The 17,410-nt window shown below is 46.4% G+C and overlaps 1 protein-coding gene across 1 annotated transcript in view; it reads right to left on the minus strand.

The window, feature by feature from the left end:
* LOC132232285 (myosin-16) overlaps positions 1-9,302 on the minus strand; it is a 59,202-nt gene extending 49,900 nt beyond the window's left edge. The window contains exons 1-4 of the mRNA XM_059691713.1: positions 9,184-9,302; positions 5,737-6,009; positions 3,487-3,630; positions 630-786 (exon numbers count right to left, since the gene is read on the minus strand). Of these exons, the coding sequence (XP_059547696.1) occupies positions 630-786; positions 3,487-3,630; positions 5,737-5,946 (511 nt within the window). The 5' untranslated portion in view covers positions 5,947-6,009; positions 9,184-9,302. The remainder of the gene's footprint in view (positions 1-629; positions 787-3,486; positions 3,631-5,736; positions 6,010-9,183) is intronic.
* Positions 9,303-17,410: the final 8,108 nt, after the last annotated feature.

The following is a 17,410-nucleotide window of genomic DNA, read 5'->3' on the forward strand; positions in this document are numbered from 1 at the left end:
GAAGAAAACAGCAATTGGAGGATGTAATTAAGGAAACTTAGAAACTTAGACATTTGGCATCATCTTTGCCACCCACCCTGCATCCCACCAACTTGGAGAGTGGCCATAGAAGCCAGGTGAGTCAGAAAACCCAGCATCCTGTGGGGTCCATGGTGACATGCTTGTCTCTGCAGGAAACATCCTTGCAGAAAGGGCCAAGAATTGACCAGCCACCCTGTTTCTACCAGCACCATCCCAAAAAGCTACCCTGTCATAAAAAAATAAAGAGAAATGATAATAAAAATTACTTCTGGGGTCTCTGTACTGTATGGCAGAAATCATACAGGGAATGGTTAAATGTTGACTTGAGTTCTGGGCAAGTTACTTAACTTGGCAACCTGGCTTTTGTGATGCTTAAATGAGATAGGGCGTGAAGTAGGGCTGGTACTCAGCAGATGCCCAGTGCACTCACTGAGCGCTGGTACCTGGTGTTAATATCACATACTGTGGCAGCTCAACATTTAGCAAAGAATTTCAACAAGTGGTTCAGGTTGAGCTTGGGTAGCATGTGGCTCTAATGCAGTTGGAGCGACAATAGCAAAGAGAATCTCACCCACCACGAGAGCCCCAACAGGCCCCACCCCACGCACCCATGAGCATGTCATGGTAGGCATTGTCCGAGATGGAGAAGAGGTGGGGTGGCATCTCTGTGCGTTTCTTGCCCTTGTACATGTTGGCCACCCGGGACCCGTAGATGGGCAGCCACCTGTAGGGGTTGACTGTCACGCAGAATAAGCCCGAGTAGGTCTGGTGGGAGGGAAGGAAGATGGTTAGCTGGCCCTTCCCTCTACTAGTCCCTTCTCTCTGGACCCCAGCCTGTCATAGAGCAACCTGGCTGGAGGTCCTCTCTGGGGGCAAAATCTATGCCTGAGTCTTTATTCAGTAAGCAAAACAAGTCTTCTCTTTAATATATATTTGTTTTATTTTCTTTTGGTTTAATTATTTGAATAGATAACACAGGCACTGTATGGACAAAAAGTTCTCCCAACTGCTCACTGCCCACCCCCTCTTCCCACAAGTACTTTCTAATACCCAATACCCACTCCCAAGGTCTCTGATGCGTACACAAACAAATGTCTCACATTCTTATGTCCCACCTTGTTTTTAAAACTAAAGATGGTATTTTACAAAATTGTTTTATATCTTGCTTTCTCCACTTAATATATCTCAGAGAATTTTCCATGAGAGTCCACAGTGAGATTTCTGGGGTATTTTACAGCCATGGAGTGCTCACTGTGTGGGGTTACTCTATTTTCATTTTATTTTAAAATTAAATTTGTTGGGATGACATTGGTTAATATGATCATATAGGTTTCGGGTGTGGGTTTCTATGTTACAAGATCTGTATATTGCACTGTGTGCCCACCACCTAAAGTCAAATCTTCTCCCATCACCATATATTAGATCCCCATCACCCCCACCCCCTTCCCTCTGGCAAACACCACACTGCTGAGACATCAGCTTCTTTTTTCATCCCAAGGCAATTTTGTAAGAAAATTATCCCATTAAAAAAAATCAGAAACCAATGAGGTAATAAAAGAAATGAGCTGAGAGGAGAATAAGTGAGAGCAGGCAATAGCCAAATCCATGACTGCCCCTCCATGGCTTTCAAACTTTCCCTTCTCCTTGCTGGACACTCATACTGACCTGATGTCCCTACTCTGTGCCTCTTTACAGTTCAACTTTAAGACCTTCCACTTTGGTCCAAGTGGGAATACTGCTCCCCCTCCCCGCAGCCCACCCCCCGCCTACCAGCCCCAGTTTCTTCTTACCATAGCTGTGATATGTTGAGTTTTAAAAGGAATCTTATTAAGAGTTGAAAGTATGATGCATAGTGTCTCATCCTAGGACTCCAGCCATTGAATCACTCTTTCAAGCCCTATCTCAGTGTGTGTATGTATTGGGGGGGGGGGGGGGGAACGTGTAGGGGAAGGAGGATGGCAGATATTAGCCTGCAAACCTGTTTTGGTCAGAATGAAAAAGAGAGGTTCCCCACCCTCTCTCATAGGAGGGACCTGAGAGGGAAGCTTTCGGGGTTGTGGAGTAGTCCTTGCCCGTCAGTGTTGTTCAATCAGCAACTGAGGTACCTTAAGAGGAGACTCCTTACCCTGACTCCTTGCCCTGACCCCAGTGATGGCAAACCTTTGAGCTCGGCGTGTCAGCATTTTGAAAAACCCTAACTTAACTCTGGTGCCATGTCACATATAGAAATTTTTTGATATTTGCAACCATAGTAAAACAAAGACATATTTTTGATATTTATTTTATATATTTAAATGCCATTTAACAAAGAAAAATCAACCAAAAAAATGAGTTCGTGTGTCACCTCTGACACGCATGTCATAGGTTTGCCATCACTGCCTTAGCCCACACTCCACAGAGCCTATGACATGGTGTGGCCACCCATGGAGAGCAAGGGCCTGGCATCAGAGTGACTCTGATCTAAGCCCCAGCCCTGAGCTTAGCCATCAAGCCCACACAGACATCCTCAGCCAAACTCCAGGCTCAGTCAAAGAGAATGTGGTTCTTTCTAGACCTGAGGTCCAATGATGCTATCACTAGTCTCCAGGCCCAGCAAATATCCCCAAGAGCTTTCTAGAGATCTTTCAGCACGGCCTGGGGATTTGAATCTGGGCTAAAGTAGTGTTGAAGTAGGTTGAGGGAAGGAAGCATGCAGCAACCATCTTGGCTGTCACCACAAATCCTGAGGGGCCTCTGACCTTGAAGGCAGGTCCCACTTCACCTATTCCTACCAGATGTGCATCTTTCTGTTTTAGTAAAGACATCTAAAAATACCTTGTAAGCTATGGGTTTCCCTCCCTACATTCAGAGCACCTCAGGCCTGTGCTTCTCTTCCTACCAAATCTAAAGGGGCAAATGCCAAGACTTCCTTACATCTCATGTTGAATCTAGCCACCAGCACTTTCAGGAAATCATATTTCTGTTTTAGGAGTTCCAAGATGGTCAAGGGACTGATGGTAACCCACTTTGCACACTCTAGCATAGTGCACAATGTTTGTAGAATGAATGCTTGGATGGATGGATATAAAGAAGGAAAAAAAAGGAGAAAGAAAGGAAAGAAGGAAGATAAACGGATGGTTGGATAGACAGGGAGGGCCTTCTAATCAAGTCATATAAAGTCAGTAGGGGGAAATGATGTTTGTATTGGAGAGTTTGCAAGGGTGGGGTGGGGAAGACTTCAGGGTGACAGCTTCAGCAAAGGGTATTTCAGCTGCCTGTGGAGATGGTGCCCAACACTGAGATGTTGAAAGCTTGGAGTGGAAGTCCTAATGTGTCAAAAACATGGTCCCTGTGCCCTTGTCTGAGTCATAATGTACATTGGTTGCTGGGGAAGGTAGAGTAGTTGCTCCCTCCCATCAGGACCAAAGTGGAAGGTCTTAAAGTGCAGTGCCCACTTCCTTCTCACCCCCAGCCCCAGGCACTCACATAGATCCTCATGTTGGTGTAGCGTTGGCGCAGATTGTCCAGGACACTGGCCTCATTCAAGAAGGTCATGTCCGCCATGTCACTGGCTTGGTAGAATTTGGGTGGGTTCATCTGCTGGATTTCATCCTTCTTAATAGTGACAGTCTGCGGGGAGATGTCAAGACATAGCAGCACATGAATTAGGGACCAGTACTGTCACAGCCACAGCAGCATCTGGCACAGTTATCGCACACAGATTGGTGTCCCGGAAGGAGCTGTAGTCAGGCGTCCAGTGGGCCCAATTCCTGGTCCAGCCATGCCCTACTGTGCAACCTGGGATGGGGAGGGACTTGTGAGGCTATCTGAACCCTAACTGCCTCCCATCTGAAGTAGGAATGAAAGCATCCCCCATGGCTGGTTTCTGGAAGAATTATATGAACTTAAATGGGATCATGGAAAAATACCTTGTAAGCTATGGTTTTCCCTTCCTACATTCAGAGCACCTCAGGCCTGTGCTTCTCTTCCTACCAAATCCATCCTGGCAGCTGATCAGAGCTTCCTCATTGATCCCAGGGACACATTGCAGAGATGTGACTCTTGCTCTCTGCTTTGGGAATTAGTGATGGTTTCTAAATAGCAATGAACTTTTTCATAATAAAAAGACATTCCCCTTGAAAGTAGCAAGCAAATAAGATAAAGAAAAAGAAGACAACAACGAGTGTTGGGCAGTAGATGTGCAGCATTAAGAATCAGAGCTCCTGTGCATGGTAGGAATTCCTGTCCCCCGTCTGCACCCCAGTGTTTCATCTGTAGGTGAAAACTAGCACCAACTCTTAAGTTTCATCATCTGGGACCAGAAAAAATCTTTGAGTTGCCTACAGCCTGAGATGTGAGGCTTGAACATATAATTTAATTTTTGGGACTTTTAATAATTTATGAGCCCAATAGGTAGGTAATTTGAAATCTTGACAGTTTTAGGAAATCCACCCAGTGGTGATCACCACCCCTAGTAAATCAAGCTGGGTCCAAAGTGGGGCCTTTGGGGCCCCTTCCTTATGGTTCATCATTTCTTACAACACTGCAGTGCTCTGCCCTTCTGAAAAGTATGTTCCTTCTGAGAATCCGGCTTGATTTTCATGTTCAAATCCACTTTAATTTGGGCATAGCCCCATCTCTCTCTTGTCACTTCCCTGGAAAGAGGCTGCAAAGTAAAGCTCAGCTATTTCAAAATCTCATCATGGAAGGTCTCTGGTTTTATGCATGAAATTACCCAAGGACTGACCTCATATTTCCCTTTTGCAGCCCACCGTGGAGAGATGGCATAGTGACGTAAAGGGGATATAGGTGTTTGAGCCAGATGCTCTAGCTTTGAACTGAGTTCATCACTGTGACTATGGGCACAAGGGTAAAGTCTCCTTGATCCTACTGCAAACTAGGATTAGTAAATCATATAATAAGGTTATTGAAAGGATTAAATAACAAATTCAGTGCCTCACCAGGAGTCTGTAGCAGGGTAGGGATTTAATAAAATAAACTTTATATTCACCTTCTCAAGTCATCCCTCACAGTCAGTGTGGACTAGCAGAGACTGGTAAACTATCTATATGGGGAAAAATCTCTAATTTGTACCATTTGTCAATTCCCATGGTGAAAATACTTCCACCATGGCTGACAGCAAGCTACTAAAGGTTTAACAACTGGCTGCAAACCCTGAATGTTTAACATTGAGTCCTCAGAAGCCAGGACAAGCCAGCTCAAGCACACCACCACCACCAGGCAGCAAGAGGCTCAGGAGACACCATCCGTTGCTCATGCAGCTGAAGAGCTCACCCAGGTTGGCCAGATGGTCTGAGCCCTGTCTCACATTCCCCGTGCCATCATGGGCCCATAGTGCAACCACTGACGGGTGGGATGCTCACTCTCTTAGGAAACAGGTTCCACATGAGAGCTGTTTGGGACTTTAAAGATGAGCAGCTCTCATGATAATGTCTTATACACATGTACTGTTTCAGAGCATATAGAGTACTTTCCCATGTGCTATCACGTTGGAATCTCTATTGTGAGAGAGCCAAAGCTCAGAGAGGAAAAGTGTCTTTCTCAGGGCCACACAGCTTGAGTATTGTTGATTCTGAACTTGAACCCAGCACCCGGGACTCAGAGGCATCTGCTCTTCTTGCCACTCTGACTCTTGAGCAGAAGCACAGACAACAGAGCCTGAGTGTCTGCCACTTCCAAAGCTCAGTTTCATCCTGGAGATTTCTCTCCACTCACCTGGTTGGTGACCGTCTTCACGGTGACTTGGTCGCCCTGTTCAGACTGGATCTCTCCAGCGATGAAGCCCTCCTTCTCGTCTTTGACCCAGCAGGACCTCTTGATGTCATAGGGCTTGCTCATGGCTTCGAGCCTCTCCTTTTCGGGAGGTGCCAGGAAGGGCATCGGGTCCACATCGTCCCCACATTCACCTTTGTACCCACCAGGCATTGCGGCTTGGCTGAGGGCGGAGCAAGAAGGAACCAAGGATGGGAACCAGGACTTCCCGAGGTGCTATAGGGGAGAGAAAGCAAGGACAGCTTGTCAAGACTTACATATGGGCTAAGGTGAATGCCTGAGAGAGGCAGGGGTCCTAATAACTTAGAATAAGCTAATAACTCCTCAGGGTTGTGTACCTCCCCACCCACAAAACATTTCTGCATCTTTGATTGATAAAACCCTCACTTTAAGGCCAGACTGGATCATTTTATGGAGAAGAAGACAAGGACCAGGAGAGGTTAAAGCAAGGACGTTTAACCATGAAATAGCATCGGAAAACAATTACCAGCTGTTTTCCACCTTCCCTTAAGGTATGAACAGGCCACAAGCCACGGTAGTACTAGAATTGCAGTGGCTTGTCCCCAACAGAAATCATAGCTCTTCTCCTTTTATTTTAGTGTGGTTGCAGGCATCTCAAAATAGTGTTTACCCTCTTCTCAACTTTGAAATTATGGCCTTATTAGACCCTCAGTTGGAGGTTGTTATTTGAACCTGCTAACAAAGAAGTACACTTTTAATTACTATATCACAAATTGATTTTTAATATTTTGATAGCTGCATTTTAATAGCATCAGTTTTCTTTGTGGATTTTGAGGTACCTTAAGAGGAGACTCCTTGCCCTGACCCCTTAGCTCAGACTATGACTCAGCGGTCACAACCTTTCGGACCTCATGGACCACTAGTGGTCCGTGGACCACCGGTTGGCGACCGTTGCAGTCTATGTAGTTTATTTTATTCATTTAAAAACACTAATCTGATCAGAGGTCCGTAGGCTTTACTAGACCCGGGTACAAATAATTGCCCAGGTTCGCTGATTATCTTTCTCCAGATGAGGCCAGCCTGGGGTTAAGCCTGGGCTTCTCAATGCAGACGTTTCACCAGACCACCAGGAAGGAGGAGCACTGGGGACTCACAGGGGCCGAGAGGGAAGTCAGGACGTCCCAGGTTGTCTTGGGAGTGAAGAAACCTCTTGAAGTTTTGGGGAAGGTGTGTTCTGAGCCCCTTTGCCTGCAGTGCTATTCTCGAGGCCAGCCTTCACCTTTAAACAACTCAGTGGGAACTGGAGGGTCTCACTACGGTGCCCCTGGCCCCTGCTTGAATTGGGCTGCCCTCGGGAGAGTGCCAGGTTTTCCTGGGAGGGGCCCTGGAAGAAGAGGCTGAGCCAGGACAGGCAAGCAGTGGAGGCAAAGCCAGACACTTTCTCCTCTTCCCACCTCCCTATAGCAGTGATGGCGAACCTTTTGAGCTCGGCGTGTCAGCATTTTGAAAAACCCTAACTTAACTCTGGTGCCGTGTCACATATAGAAATTTTTTGATATTTGCAACCATAGTAAAAAAAAAAGATTTATATTTTTGATATTTATTTTATATATTTAAATGCAATTTAACAAAGAAAAATCAACCCAAAAAATGAGTTTGCGTGTCACCTCTGACACGCGTGTCATAGGTTCGCCATCACGGCCCTATGGTGTCCAGCTTAGAGAGTTCTGGCTGGCGCCTGGGTTCCCCAACCCTGGAATTGGTCTATTTCATAGACAAGAGGACAGTGGGGGTCTTGTGCCATCTGGTGATATCTGTAGTCCCATTGGATAAAATAGTTTAAATTCAGTTAATAAAATATATAGGGTCACCAAGAAAACAAATGGCATTAAACTATAATTGACAAAATATTAAACACGCATATGATGGTAATACATAGTCTTCTTTACTAGCACATCAAATAACACAATCTAACAGCTGCTCTAATAACCACTGTTCTGAAGCAACGATGGGAATTAACAATATTTTGAGCTTTTTGCAATATTTGTAACAGGATATGAAAATATCGGTGACTTCCATTGCTGGCAAAGTTACAGGTACTGCTAACATGAATGTGACTTGTTGCCTGTGTTGAAAGAGGAGGACATTTTGCATTTCGGTGAAAGGCAGGGAACATCAGGATGGGATTGTTTTCCCGTGGAAGATCCCGAGCCTAGGGTAAGAACCCTGCCTGGTCCCTCCTGAGTCCCGTCCTGAGAAGGACTGGGCTGGGAGGCCTTGGTTCCTGCCAGTAGCTTTGAGCAGTCTTCATCCGGCCTCCGGGAGACTGTCTCACTCAGCTGTGCCACAAGTCACCTTGGAGCTCAGTGGCTTCTTGGGCCTCTCCCACCCCCTGTACGGAAGATATGATTGCTCAACATAAACCTCCTTTTGTCATTTGTTGTCCCTGCCGGCTCAGTTGCATTGTTGTTTTTTTGTTGTTGTTTTCTTTTTGCCGTCTCATTCTCCTGGTTCTGTTTGACATAGATGGAAGTCAACAGGGAGATGAGACCAAAATCCACAGGAAAAGATAATGCAAGTATCAGCCAGGTCGGATTAAAAAGCATTAGACTTGTTATTAAAACAAAACAACTTCTTCTGAGAGCTGGGTTCTTTTTAATTGTTCTAATGGGGAGGAAGGGCCCGAAATTCTCCTTTGTTTATTCCAATGTGGCTGCTTGTACTTCTTAATGATAGTTTTGCTGTGAACCGCCAGCTAAGGTGTTATTGCTGTTGTCCTGGCCTGGTGGCCGGGGGCACAGACCGCTGGGGCCAGGCGTACCCGAGGGCTGTACAGGCCTCTGACACCAGGTTTCGCCCCTTTCAGTGGCCACCAGCCTCCTTCTCAGGTATGACCCTAACTCTAAGGCCCCCTGCATCCAAATCACTCCTGTACCTCCCCTCCCCGACAAAGGCTCTTTCCAGGAGCCTTTGATAACCAAGACCCATTTTTAAAATTCAAGAACCACAACACATATAAAAATTGAGCTCATTGAATGCAACAGCTAAAAGGGTCTTCAGGGGGAAGAGATGCATTACAAAGTATGGGAAAGACAGGGCTGGGACTGAACCCAGCATGAACCCAGCACCCCCTCCATGCCCTCCCCTTTCCCCAAGGTTGGTGCAGTGAAGTAGGCTGATCTGGGTTTGAACCCCAGCTGCTCCTGCCTCACTGTGGAATGCAGCACATGTCCCACAGGCCCAGGTCCCTCGGAACATTGAGTGAGATGCCCACTCTGCAGCCCCTGGGTCAGGCAGGTGCTTAAGAAATGCGCTTCCCCTGCTCCTGGTTGCTCATCTCTCTTCATTACATCTACTTACCTCAAGTGGCTCCTCCAGGAACCCCCGCCCCATTTCCCCTCTCCCCCCCGCATTCCCTATGGTACCCACCTGAGACCACACTGGAAGAGACTGGGTGCCCAGCAGAGCCTGGCCATTCCCTTTTATACCTGCCCAACTGCTCTGAGCCAGCAAAACCTTAAAAAAGAAAAGAAGCCCTCAGGGCTCCAGTGGGTCAGCTGGCCTCACCTTCCAGGGCCTGACTGGACGTTCCCAGGCCCCTCAGGGGGGATCAGTGAATGCCCTTATTCTAGGACATTTGCCTTCCTCCCATTGTCCCTCTGGGGACACTGATGACCTCAGCCCAGGGGTGCAGGCTGTGGGCAGAAATAGAACAGCTAGCTAATGAGTTTTCCTCTTAAAGCTGTAACTGCACTCATAGAGGGGGCTAACTCTTTTTTTTTTTTAATATATTTTATTGATTTTTTACAGAGAGGAAGGAAGAGGGATATAGAGAGTCAGAAACATCGATGAGAGAGAAACATCGATCAGCTGCCTCCTGCACACTCCCCACTGGGGATGTGCCTGCAACCAAGGTACATGCCCTTGACCGGAATCGAACCTGAGACCCTTGAGTCCGCAGTCTGACGCTCTATCCACTGAGCCAAACCGGTTAGGGTGAGAGGGGGCTAACTCTTAAGGAGGAAGACCCAAGTAGACTCATCCAAAGTTTTTGGCATGGATGAGCCCAGAGAGCCAATTGGTGATTACTTTGCCCCTTTCCCATGCTCAGGCTGGAAGGCCCGTGTAAGTTTAGACTTCACTCATCTAGTCATGACCATGGCCTTCCTGCAGCCCACCATGTGGCATCATGGTGCAGTGTCAGCTCTGAGTTCTAAAGCCGGCTTTGTTTATTTATTTTTTAGTTCAAACAAATTTATTTCCTTGCTTTATGAAAAAGAACTCTCTAACAGCAGTGTAGCCAGTATACAATCCCAATGCTGCAGAACATTTAAGCATGAGCTTTTAAATAATTACAGGGCACCCAGGGGATGGCGAACTTAGGAAAGAGTTCAACAATGCAGGAATCATGTGTGGTTCCCACCATGGGGTTGTTAGCTGAGCAGGACATTCCTGGTGTTAATTATAACTGAATGGAGACATTTTTAGCTAAGACTGGATATTTTCATGTACTTGTTTTGATAAACTGCGACTAACTTCAAAAATCCCAGTAGTCCCCTAAATCAACATTAGTGCTCCAAGTTTAGATTGTTAAGGAAACTTATTTCAAGTTAGTGGCACTGATCTGAATTGTAAAGCCAGCTTTGAATTCAAAATGCTTCCCTGGCATTTTTTGGCCTTGAGGAAGTCCTTGCCCTCTCTGGGCTTGCCTTTTCCATCTGTAAAAGGGGATGAAAGGACTGATTCCTTTGTGCCCTTATCCAGCTGGGAGATGGCCTCTGGGTCTGCAGGGAGAAACTGCTTGGGGGACTTTCCTTCTGGCACCTGTTGTCATTCCTATCTTCACCTCCAGGTCCTTAATTCACTTTTTTTTTAATTGAGAAAAAACATAACAAAATTAACAATTTTAAGCAAATAACTCAATGGCATTTAGTATATTCACAATGTTGTGCAACTACCACCTCTATCTAGTTTCAAAACACTTTCATCAGCCCAAAAGGAAACCTACTATCCATTAAACAGTTTCTCCCCTCACTCCTGGCAACCAACAATCTGTTTTCTGTCTCTATAATTTTACCTATTCTAGGAATTTCATGTGAATGGAATCATACATCTGACCTTTTGTGCCTGGCTCTTTCGTTTAGTATGTTTCCAAAATTCATCCATGTTGTAGATGTAAATGGGAACAATAGTGGTACTTACCAAATAGGCTAGTTATGCATTACATGAGTTCATATGTGTAAAGTGCCTGGCATCTATTAGATGATCAATAAATATTTGTTGAATGAATGAAAGCTGGAGCTCTGTGATGGGAACAATGACTCCAAGCACAGTACTCTGTTCAGGTGGTAGTTGAGATGGAGGTTATTCTCAGTATCTACATCCAGAAACCCCTGGACTTGGCATTCATACACAGAGTGCTGGGCTCTGCCCCCAAACAGCTGGCTTAGGAAATAGGCCTGCTGGACTTTACTATGTGTGTGTCAATCTCTCTCTGCCCCTCCTCCTCTTCCTTCCTTTCCCTAGTTCCTTGAATTCTGTACCCAGTTCTTTGTTAGACCCTAGCAAAGATCTTCAATTAACTAGACACTTTCTCTACCTTCGAGGATTTTGCAGTGTTGTCTTGAGGCCTCTGGTGGAAAAACACTGTGCTGAGTGTGATAAAGGGAGATGGACTCGGGAGGGTGGAGGTAAAGGTGGAGGGGTGGCACCATAAGCAATCCGGTCCTCTCTGTTCCTCCTGCCAGCCTGAGGACCCCCACACTCAGTGGATTTGGAGAGTCCGCAAGTACCAGGCCCAGGCTCAGAACCTTAGGAGGAACCGAGCTCTCCATCAAGTTACCCTGTTCAGATTCAGGGCCAGGAAACCAAAGCTACAGATTGCTGTGTGCCAGGCCCTGAGCTCGAACCAGCTGCTCCTGGAGCAGGTCCCCTTCCCATGAAGCAGAGCGCCAGCTGTGAAAGGTCCACAGGGGGCTTCCCCAGCTGGGGGAGCTCCGGCTGCTGGATGCCCACCCTTCACTGGGCAGCCATAGGACAGGCCCCACACGAGGTCCCACTACTCGTGAGGCTGGTCAGGATGGTGAGGGCTATGTGTGTGGGACATGGTCTTCTCTCCTTGCTTAAAATGCGAAGTATGGCCTTGTCTCATGGGATACTAAGTGCTGGCTTCTAGAACATTCTTACAACTCAGACATCTCCCAAATGGAAGTTCCTTGGTTTTGAGTCTCTGTTCTGACCTTGGGCAAGTCACTTAAACTCCATGAACCTCATCCCCGCCCCCCCCCCCCACTATAAAATGGTAATAATAACAACAATAACAACCACTAACCTCACAGAACTGAACTGATCAAGTGAGATTATGGACTTGAAAACACTTTTTAAAGTTTTGACTAGTTACCGTCAACTAATGATGTCGAGCATCTTTTCACATGCTTATTTGCCGCCCACATGTCCTCTTTGGTGAGATGTCTGTTCAGTTTTTTGGGGCCCATTTTTTTTTTTTTAAATCATCAGATAGTTTGTTTTCTTATTAATTTTTGAGAGTCCCTTATATATCCTAGATACAAGGCTATTGTTAGATAAGTACTTTGTAAATATCTTCTCCTAGTCTGTGGCTTGTCTTGAAAATGCTTTTAAATGGTAATATGCTGACTACATATTAAGGGTCTTCCTAAATGACTCAGAATGGAGACCCCAAGAAATTTCACTTCCATCTACTTGTGCTTATCTCCTGGGCTGCTTCCCTGGCACATTTCGGTCTCCTCTGAGCAAGGTCTAAGGTTGGAGACATGAGTTCTGATAACTTGGCTCAGGGCTGGTGGTGGGAGGGGAGGGAACATAATCTGAGTCTATGTCTCAGGCCTCGGTGTTCCTCAGCTGGTTTCTGCAGGTGTCTGCAGGGTCGTGTCCTCAGCAGCCTGATCCCGGGCCCCCCATGGGAGCATCTCATTGCTGCCTCTCTGACCATCCAGCTCCACGTTCCGCACAGTTTGGACGTGTAGGTTATTGTTAGGCTGCTGCACAGGTCAGGCTGGACCCATGCCTCTAGGCCATTCGGGCTCTGGAACCCTCTGACCTGAAGAAGTGCATCTGAGACAAGCCTGGCTTCTGGCCTCTACCTCCACCTTGTGCCTGGAGCAGCCCCTCACCAGCCACTCCCACCCGAGGCTCCTGCCTCTGCTCCTTGGGGGAGCTTTTTAGAACCCCAAGGTGGTCCTTCCTTCCTCCCTCTCTCCTCTGTCTCTGAGCTGGCTTTCCATAGAAGGGAGCAGAAGGGGGAAATTGGCAGGAAGCTGCCATTGAGGAGGTAAAACAAACTGTGAGAATAAAAAGTTGGAAACAACCTAAATGTCCATCCATGGCTCATAAAGTGAAATGTAAATAAAGGCAAACAAAGGTTCATGGGTATTTTTAAAACTAGACACTCACATTCCTTGATGCGGAGCCAGGCCTAGAGCGCACTGTTGGGTTTTAAAAAAATGGCCCCTTTGTGAACAGATGCACCAAGAGCTTATCTGAAAGGATGTTCATCCAGGCGACCATGCCCAGTAGGTCTGGTAGGTGGGATTTTCGGTGATTTTTGTGTTAAATCCCTTCTTTAAAGATATCACTATTGCCTGAAGTTTTTTTCTTTCTTTTTTTATTTTTAATCCTCACCCAAGGATATGCTTTTATTGTGTTTTTGTTTGTTTTTTTGTTTTAGAGAGAGAGAGAGGAAGGAGAGGGAGAAAGAGAGAAGGAAACATTGATGTGAGAGAAGCATCGATCAGTTGCCTCCTGACAAGGGATTGAACCCACAACCTGGGTATGTGTCCTGACCGGGAATCGAACCCATGACCTTTTGGTGTATGGGGCGATGCTCCAACCAACTGAGCAACAGCAGCCAGAACCTGACGTTTTCAATGAGAAGAACTATTTTTAGGACCTGAAATCATTTTATTTTTTTTTTAGGAAAAAAGAAAACAAATGTATGTTGAATGTGTCTCAAGAGGTTCCCTTCAGCTTTTCACCCCAGGGTGGTGGTTGGAGGGTCCTTCCTGGCATGTTCTGGAAGCTGCATTCCCAGCTGTTGTTTACTGCCTTGGAGGAAGGAGGGATCAGTGCCCTCCCAGGAGTGTTTTGGGATGAAGTCTTGGCAGGTGAAAGACAGTTCACAGTGTGCTCCTTGAAGACCAAACATGGACACAGAGCCTGGGCCCAGAAATATCCCCTTCCTCCAGGGACCCTTGGAATTCTGCAGGGTCACCTCAGGGGTGGAGAGCCTGAGCAGCCACTGGCAGAAGCTTCCTCAGAGGCTCTGAAATGGAGATGGGGACTGGGACAGGCTCCTCTGAACACATGCTCTGGAACTGGGCCAGAGACAACGTGGGACCTAGACAAGGAGTTCTCCAAACTCAGCCCAGTTTGAAGTCTCAGATTCCAAGCAAACTGGAGATTTCCTACTTAATCATGAATTCTATGGGGTCTCAGAAATATTGTGGTCAAGACTGCTGAAGGATTTCTCCAGCCGCATTTCTGTCTTTTTCATACTGCATTTAGATTTATATCTCAATTTGATATTACTTGGCACTAAAGTTCAGTTTTTTATTTTATTTTGAAAATATCTACAAATCTTTCCAACTTTCATCTCCTCCTCCCCAGCATCATTCCTCTTGATCAAGAAATACTTATTCTTATTTTTCCAAAGGAGAAAGTCTCCTTACTTTCTGTGAATCAGTCTCCCAAGGTCAAATAAAGCCCAGCGTTTGAAGAGCTCAGGTGGAGTCAAACCCCAACTCAGCGGGGTAATCTCTCATTCATTTATCCATCCCATTCTTCCATCAACCATACATTATCCACCCATACATCTGTCCATTCATCTGCCTATCATCCATTCACCTATCCTGTGGGAAACCGCGTCTTGTCTTCACTAGCAGAGGTGTTGACAGAGAACCCGGAAGGCTGGTGACCTCTGAAGCCCTCGCAAAGGTCAGAGCTGTGCACCACCTCTGTTAATCCAGATAATGGTAGCTGAACCAACCTCCTCACCTTTAGTCATGTAAATCCTTATTGATAAGAATAGTCTGTGTGTCACTGGAACCTCCCTGCCTAAGGGCTATACTATGGGTGGATCCCAAACCAAATAAAAGGTTGGTGCGGCCTGAGAACCAGTGTAAGTCTTTCCTCTTGAGTTGGACTTACCCACCTGGCCCCCCAATATTTCAAAATTATCTCTTGTCTTTCCTCTTCCATTTGTGTGCGGCTCCTCTTCCAGATCCTGAACCCTGAACCACGCGGGACGTGGAGGGAAACATTTACCACACTATCCCTTCATCATCCATCATTTGTTCTTCCATCTGCTTGTCCATCCAGTCATCCATCATCATTGCCTATCCATCCATTCGTTCATTCACCCATTCGTCCATAAAGCACATATTTATGATGCTCCCTCTGGGGTCAGGGACCCAGCTGGAGTGAACCTTGACCTTATTCTTGTGTACTCAATGAAGACAGCATGTCCCCCCGTGGAGCCATCACAGAAAGGGGGAAGCATGATAATGGACACACAGTGTTATCTTTGAATACCCACCTCACTTCCTTATCTGGGATAATAGCATCTATTTCACCAGGTTGGTACACAAGTGAGTTGTTAACAGTGGACAAACAGGCCCTATGCGATTATTCGGGCCCAGGTGCCCAAGTAATGACAGCTGTGAGTTCCAGGTTCCTTGGCAGCAGGAGCCCTGCCTGGTTCACTCCTGAACCTCGCAGAGGCCAACAGAGAGTAGGTGCCCAGTGGCTTCTCCTGGATGGAGCCTCGTCCACAGCCCAGCTCCCGGGGTCACATGGTATCAGGAGAAAGCCAGACATGGCCGTGGATTCTGGGTACAATGTGTGATTCTGCTGTTCAGAGGCCCAACGAGGAGAACATTCTATAGACCACTCCCACATCACCAGAACAAAAGCTCGTAAGACAACCAGGTGGAAGAAAACCCTGGGAGTGACGGGAGTGAACTGGCCCATAAAACAGAATGACACTTTTGGGATATAACTCCTGTATTGAGGGATTCGGGTTCTGATTTTACCAGAGAGCACCCAGACCTGGTAAATTATCAGCCTTCAGTTTCCCTTGCTGTCTTTTCACCTGCCTTTTTCTTTCCTTAATATCTCCTTTCCTCCTCATCTCCTGGTTCTGGGCCAAGAGTCTAAAATTAGCTCCTTAAGGATCCCGGGGACTTTCTGACACATGTGAGCACAACAGATAGACACACACAGACACACAGACCCACACCCCCACAAACTCGTACACACAGAGGCCAAAGGTTTTTTTGTGTGTTTTTAAAAAAATATATTTTATTGATTTTTTACAGAGAGGAAGGGAGAGGGATAGAGAGTTAGAAACATCGATGAGAGAGAAACATCGATCAGCTGCCTCCTGCACACTCTCCACTGGGGATGTGCCAGCAACCAAGGTACATGCCCCCCACCGGAATCGAAGCCAGGACCCTTGAGTCCGCAGACCGACACTCTATACGCTGAGCCAAACCGGTTAGGGCAGCTGTGGGCAAACTACGGCCCGCGGGCCGGATCCGGCCCGTTTGAAATGAAAAAAACTAAAAAAAAAAAAAGACCGTACCCTTTTATGTAATGATGTTTACTTTGAATTTATATTAGTTCACACAAACACTCCATCCATGCTTTTGTTCCGGCCCTCCGGTCCAGTTTAAGAACCCATTGTGGCCCTCGAGTCAACAAGTTTGCCCACCCCTGGGTTAGGGCGAGGCCAAAGGTTTTGACAGCTGTATTTGCCAGGAGCCAGTGGATTCCCAAAGACTTACCTCAAGCGTGAAACCTTCCCTGAATCCCTTGAGGAACTGTGAAATCAACTCTCCAATTCTGGGGTCCTTTTAAAAAACCCTTTTAATATTAATAATATAACAAATAGGCATCTATAATAATAAAAGCATAATATGCAAATTGACCAAATGGCTGAACAGTGGAACGACCATCTGGATGACCTTCCAGACAACCTTCCGGACGAAGCTGGCAGGGCTGCGAAGGCCTACTCTTGCACGAATTTCGTGCATCGGGCCTCTAATTTATAAATAATCAGGGATGTACCAAGTTGGGGGGTGGTGGGAGCAGTTGGTCAGTCAGGGATATGGGCAACAAGGGAGTGCATTGATTGTAGGAAATTTAAAAACAATAATGGCCGAAGCCGGTTTGGCTCAGTGGATAGAGCATCAGCCTGCGGACTGAGAGGTCCTGGGTTCGATTCCGGTCAGGGGCATGTACCTGGGTTGCGGGCACATCCCTGGTGGGGGATGTGCAGGAGGCAGCTGATCGGTGTTTCTCTCTCGTCGATGTTTCTAACTCTCTCTATCTCTCTCCCTTCCTCTCTGTGAAAAATTAATAAAATATATTAAAAAAAAATAAAAACAATAATGAAAACTGAGCAGAAATTAGTCTGCTTTTTAAACGTCCTAAACTGGCCATTATAAATTAGTAGTATAGCAATGACAAATACTGGCCCCTGTCAGGGGGACCACTCCTCCCACCCTATACCTTGTGCTTGCCACTGTAAATACAGTAGTAATGATGCTACAAAAACAACGCAAACATGTTCTTGTTTTATAGACAGTAATCAAAGGAAGGGAATCCTGATACAGCTGTA

This window comes from Myotis daubentonii, chromosome 4, assembly GCF_963259705.1.
Source record: "Myotis daubentonii chromosome 4, mMyoDau2.1, whole genome shotgun sequence".
Lineage (NCBI taxonomy): Eukaryota > Metazoa > Chordata > Mammalia > Chiroptera > Vespertilionidae > Myotis > Myotis daubentonii.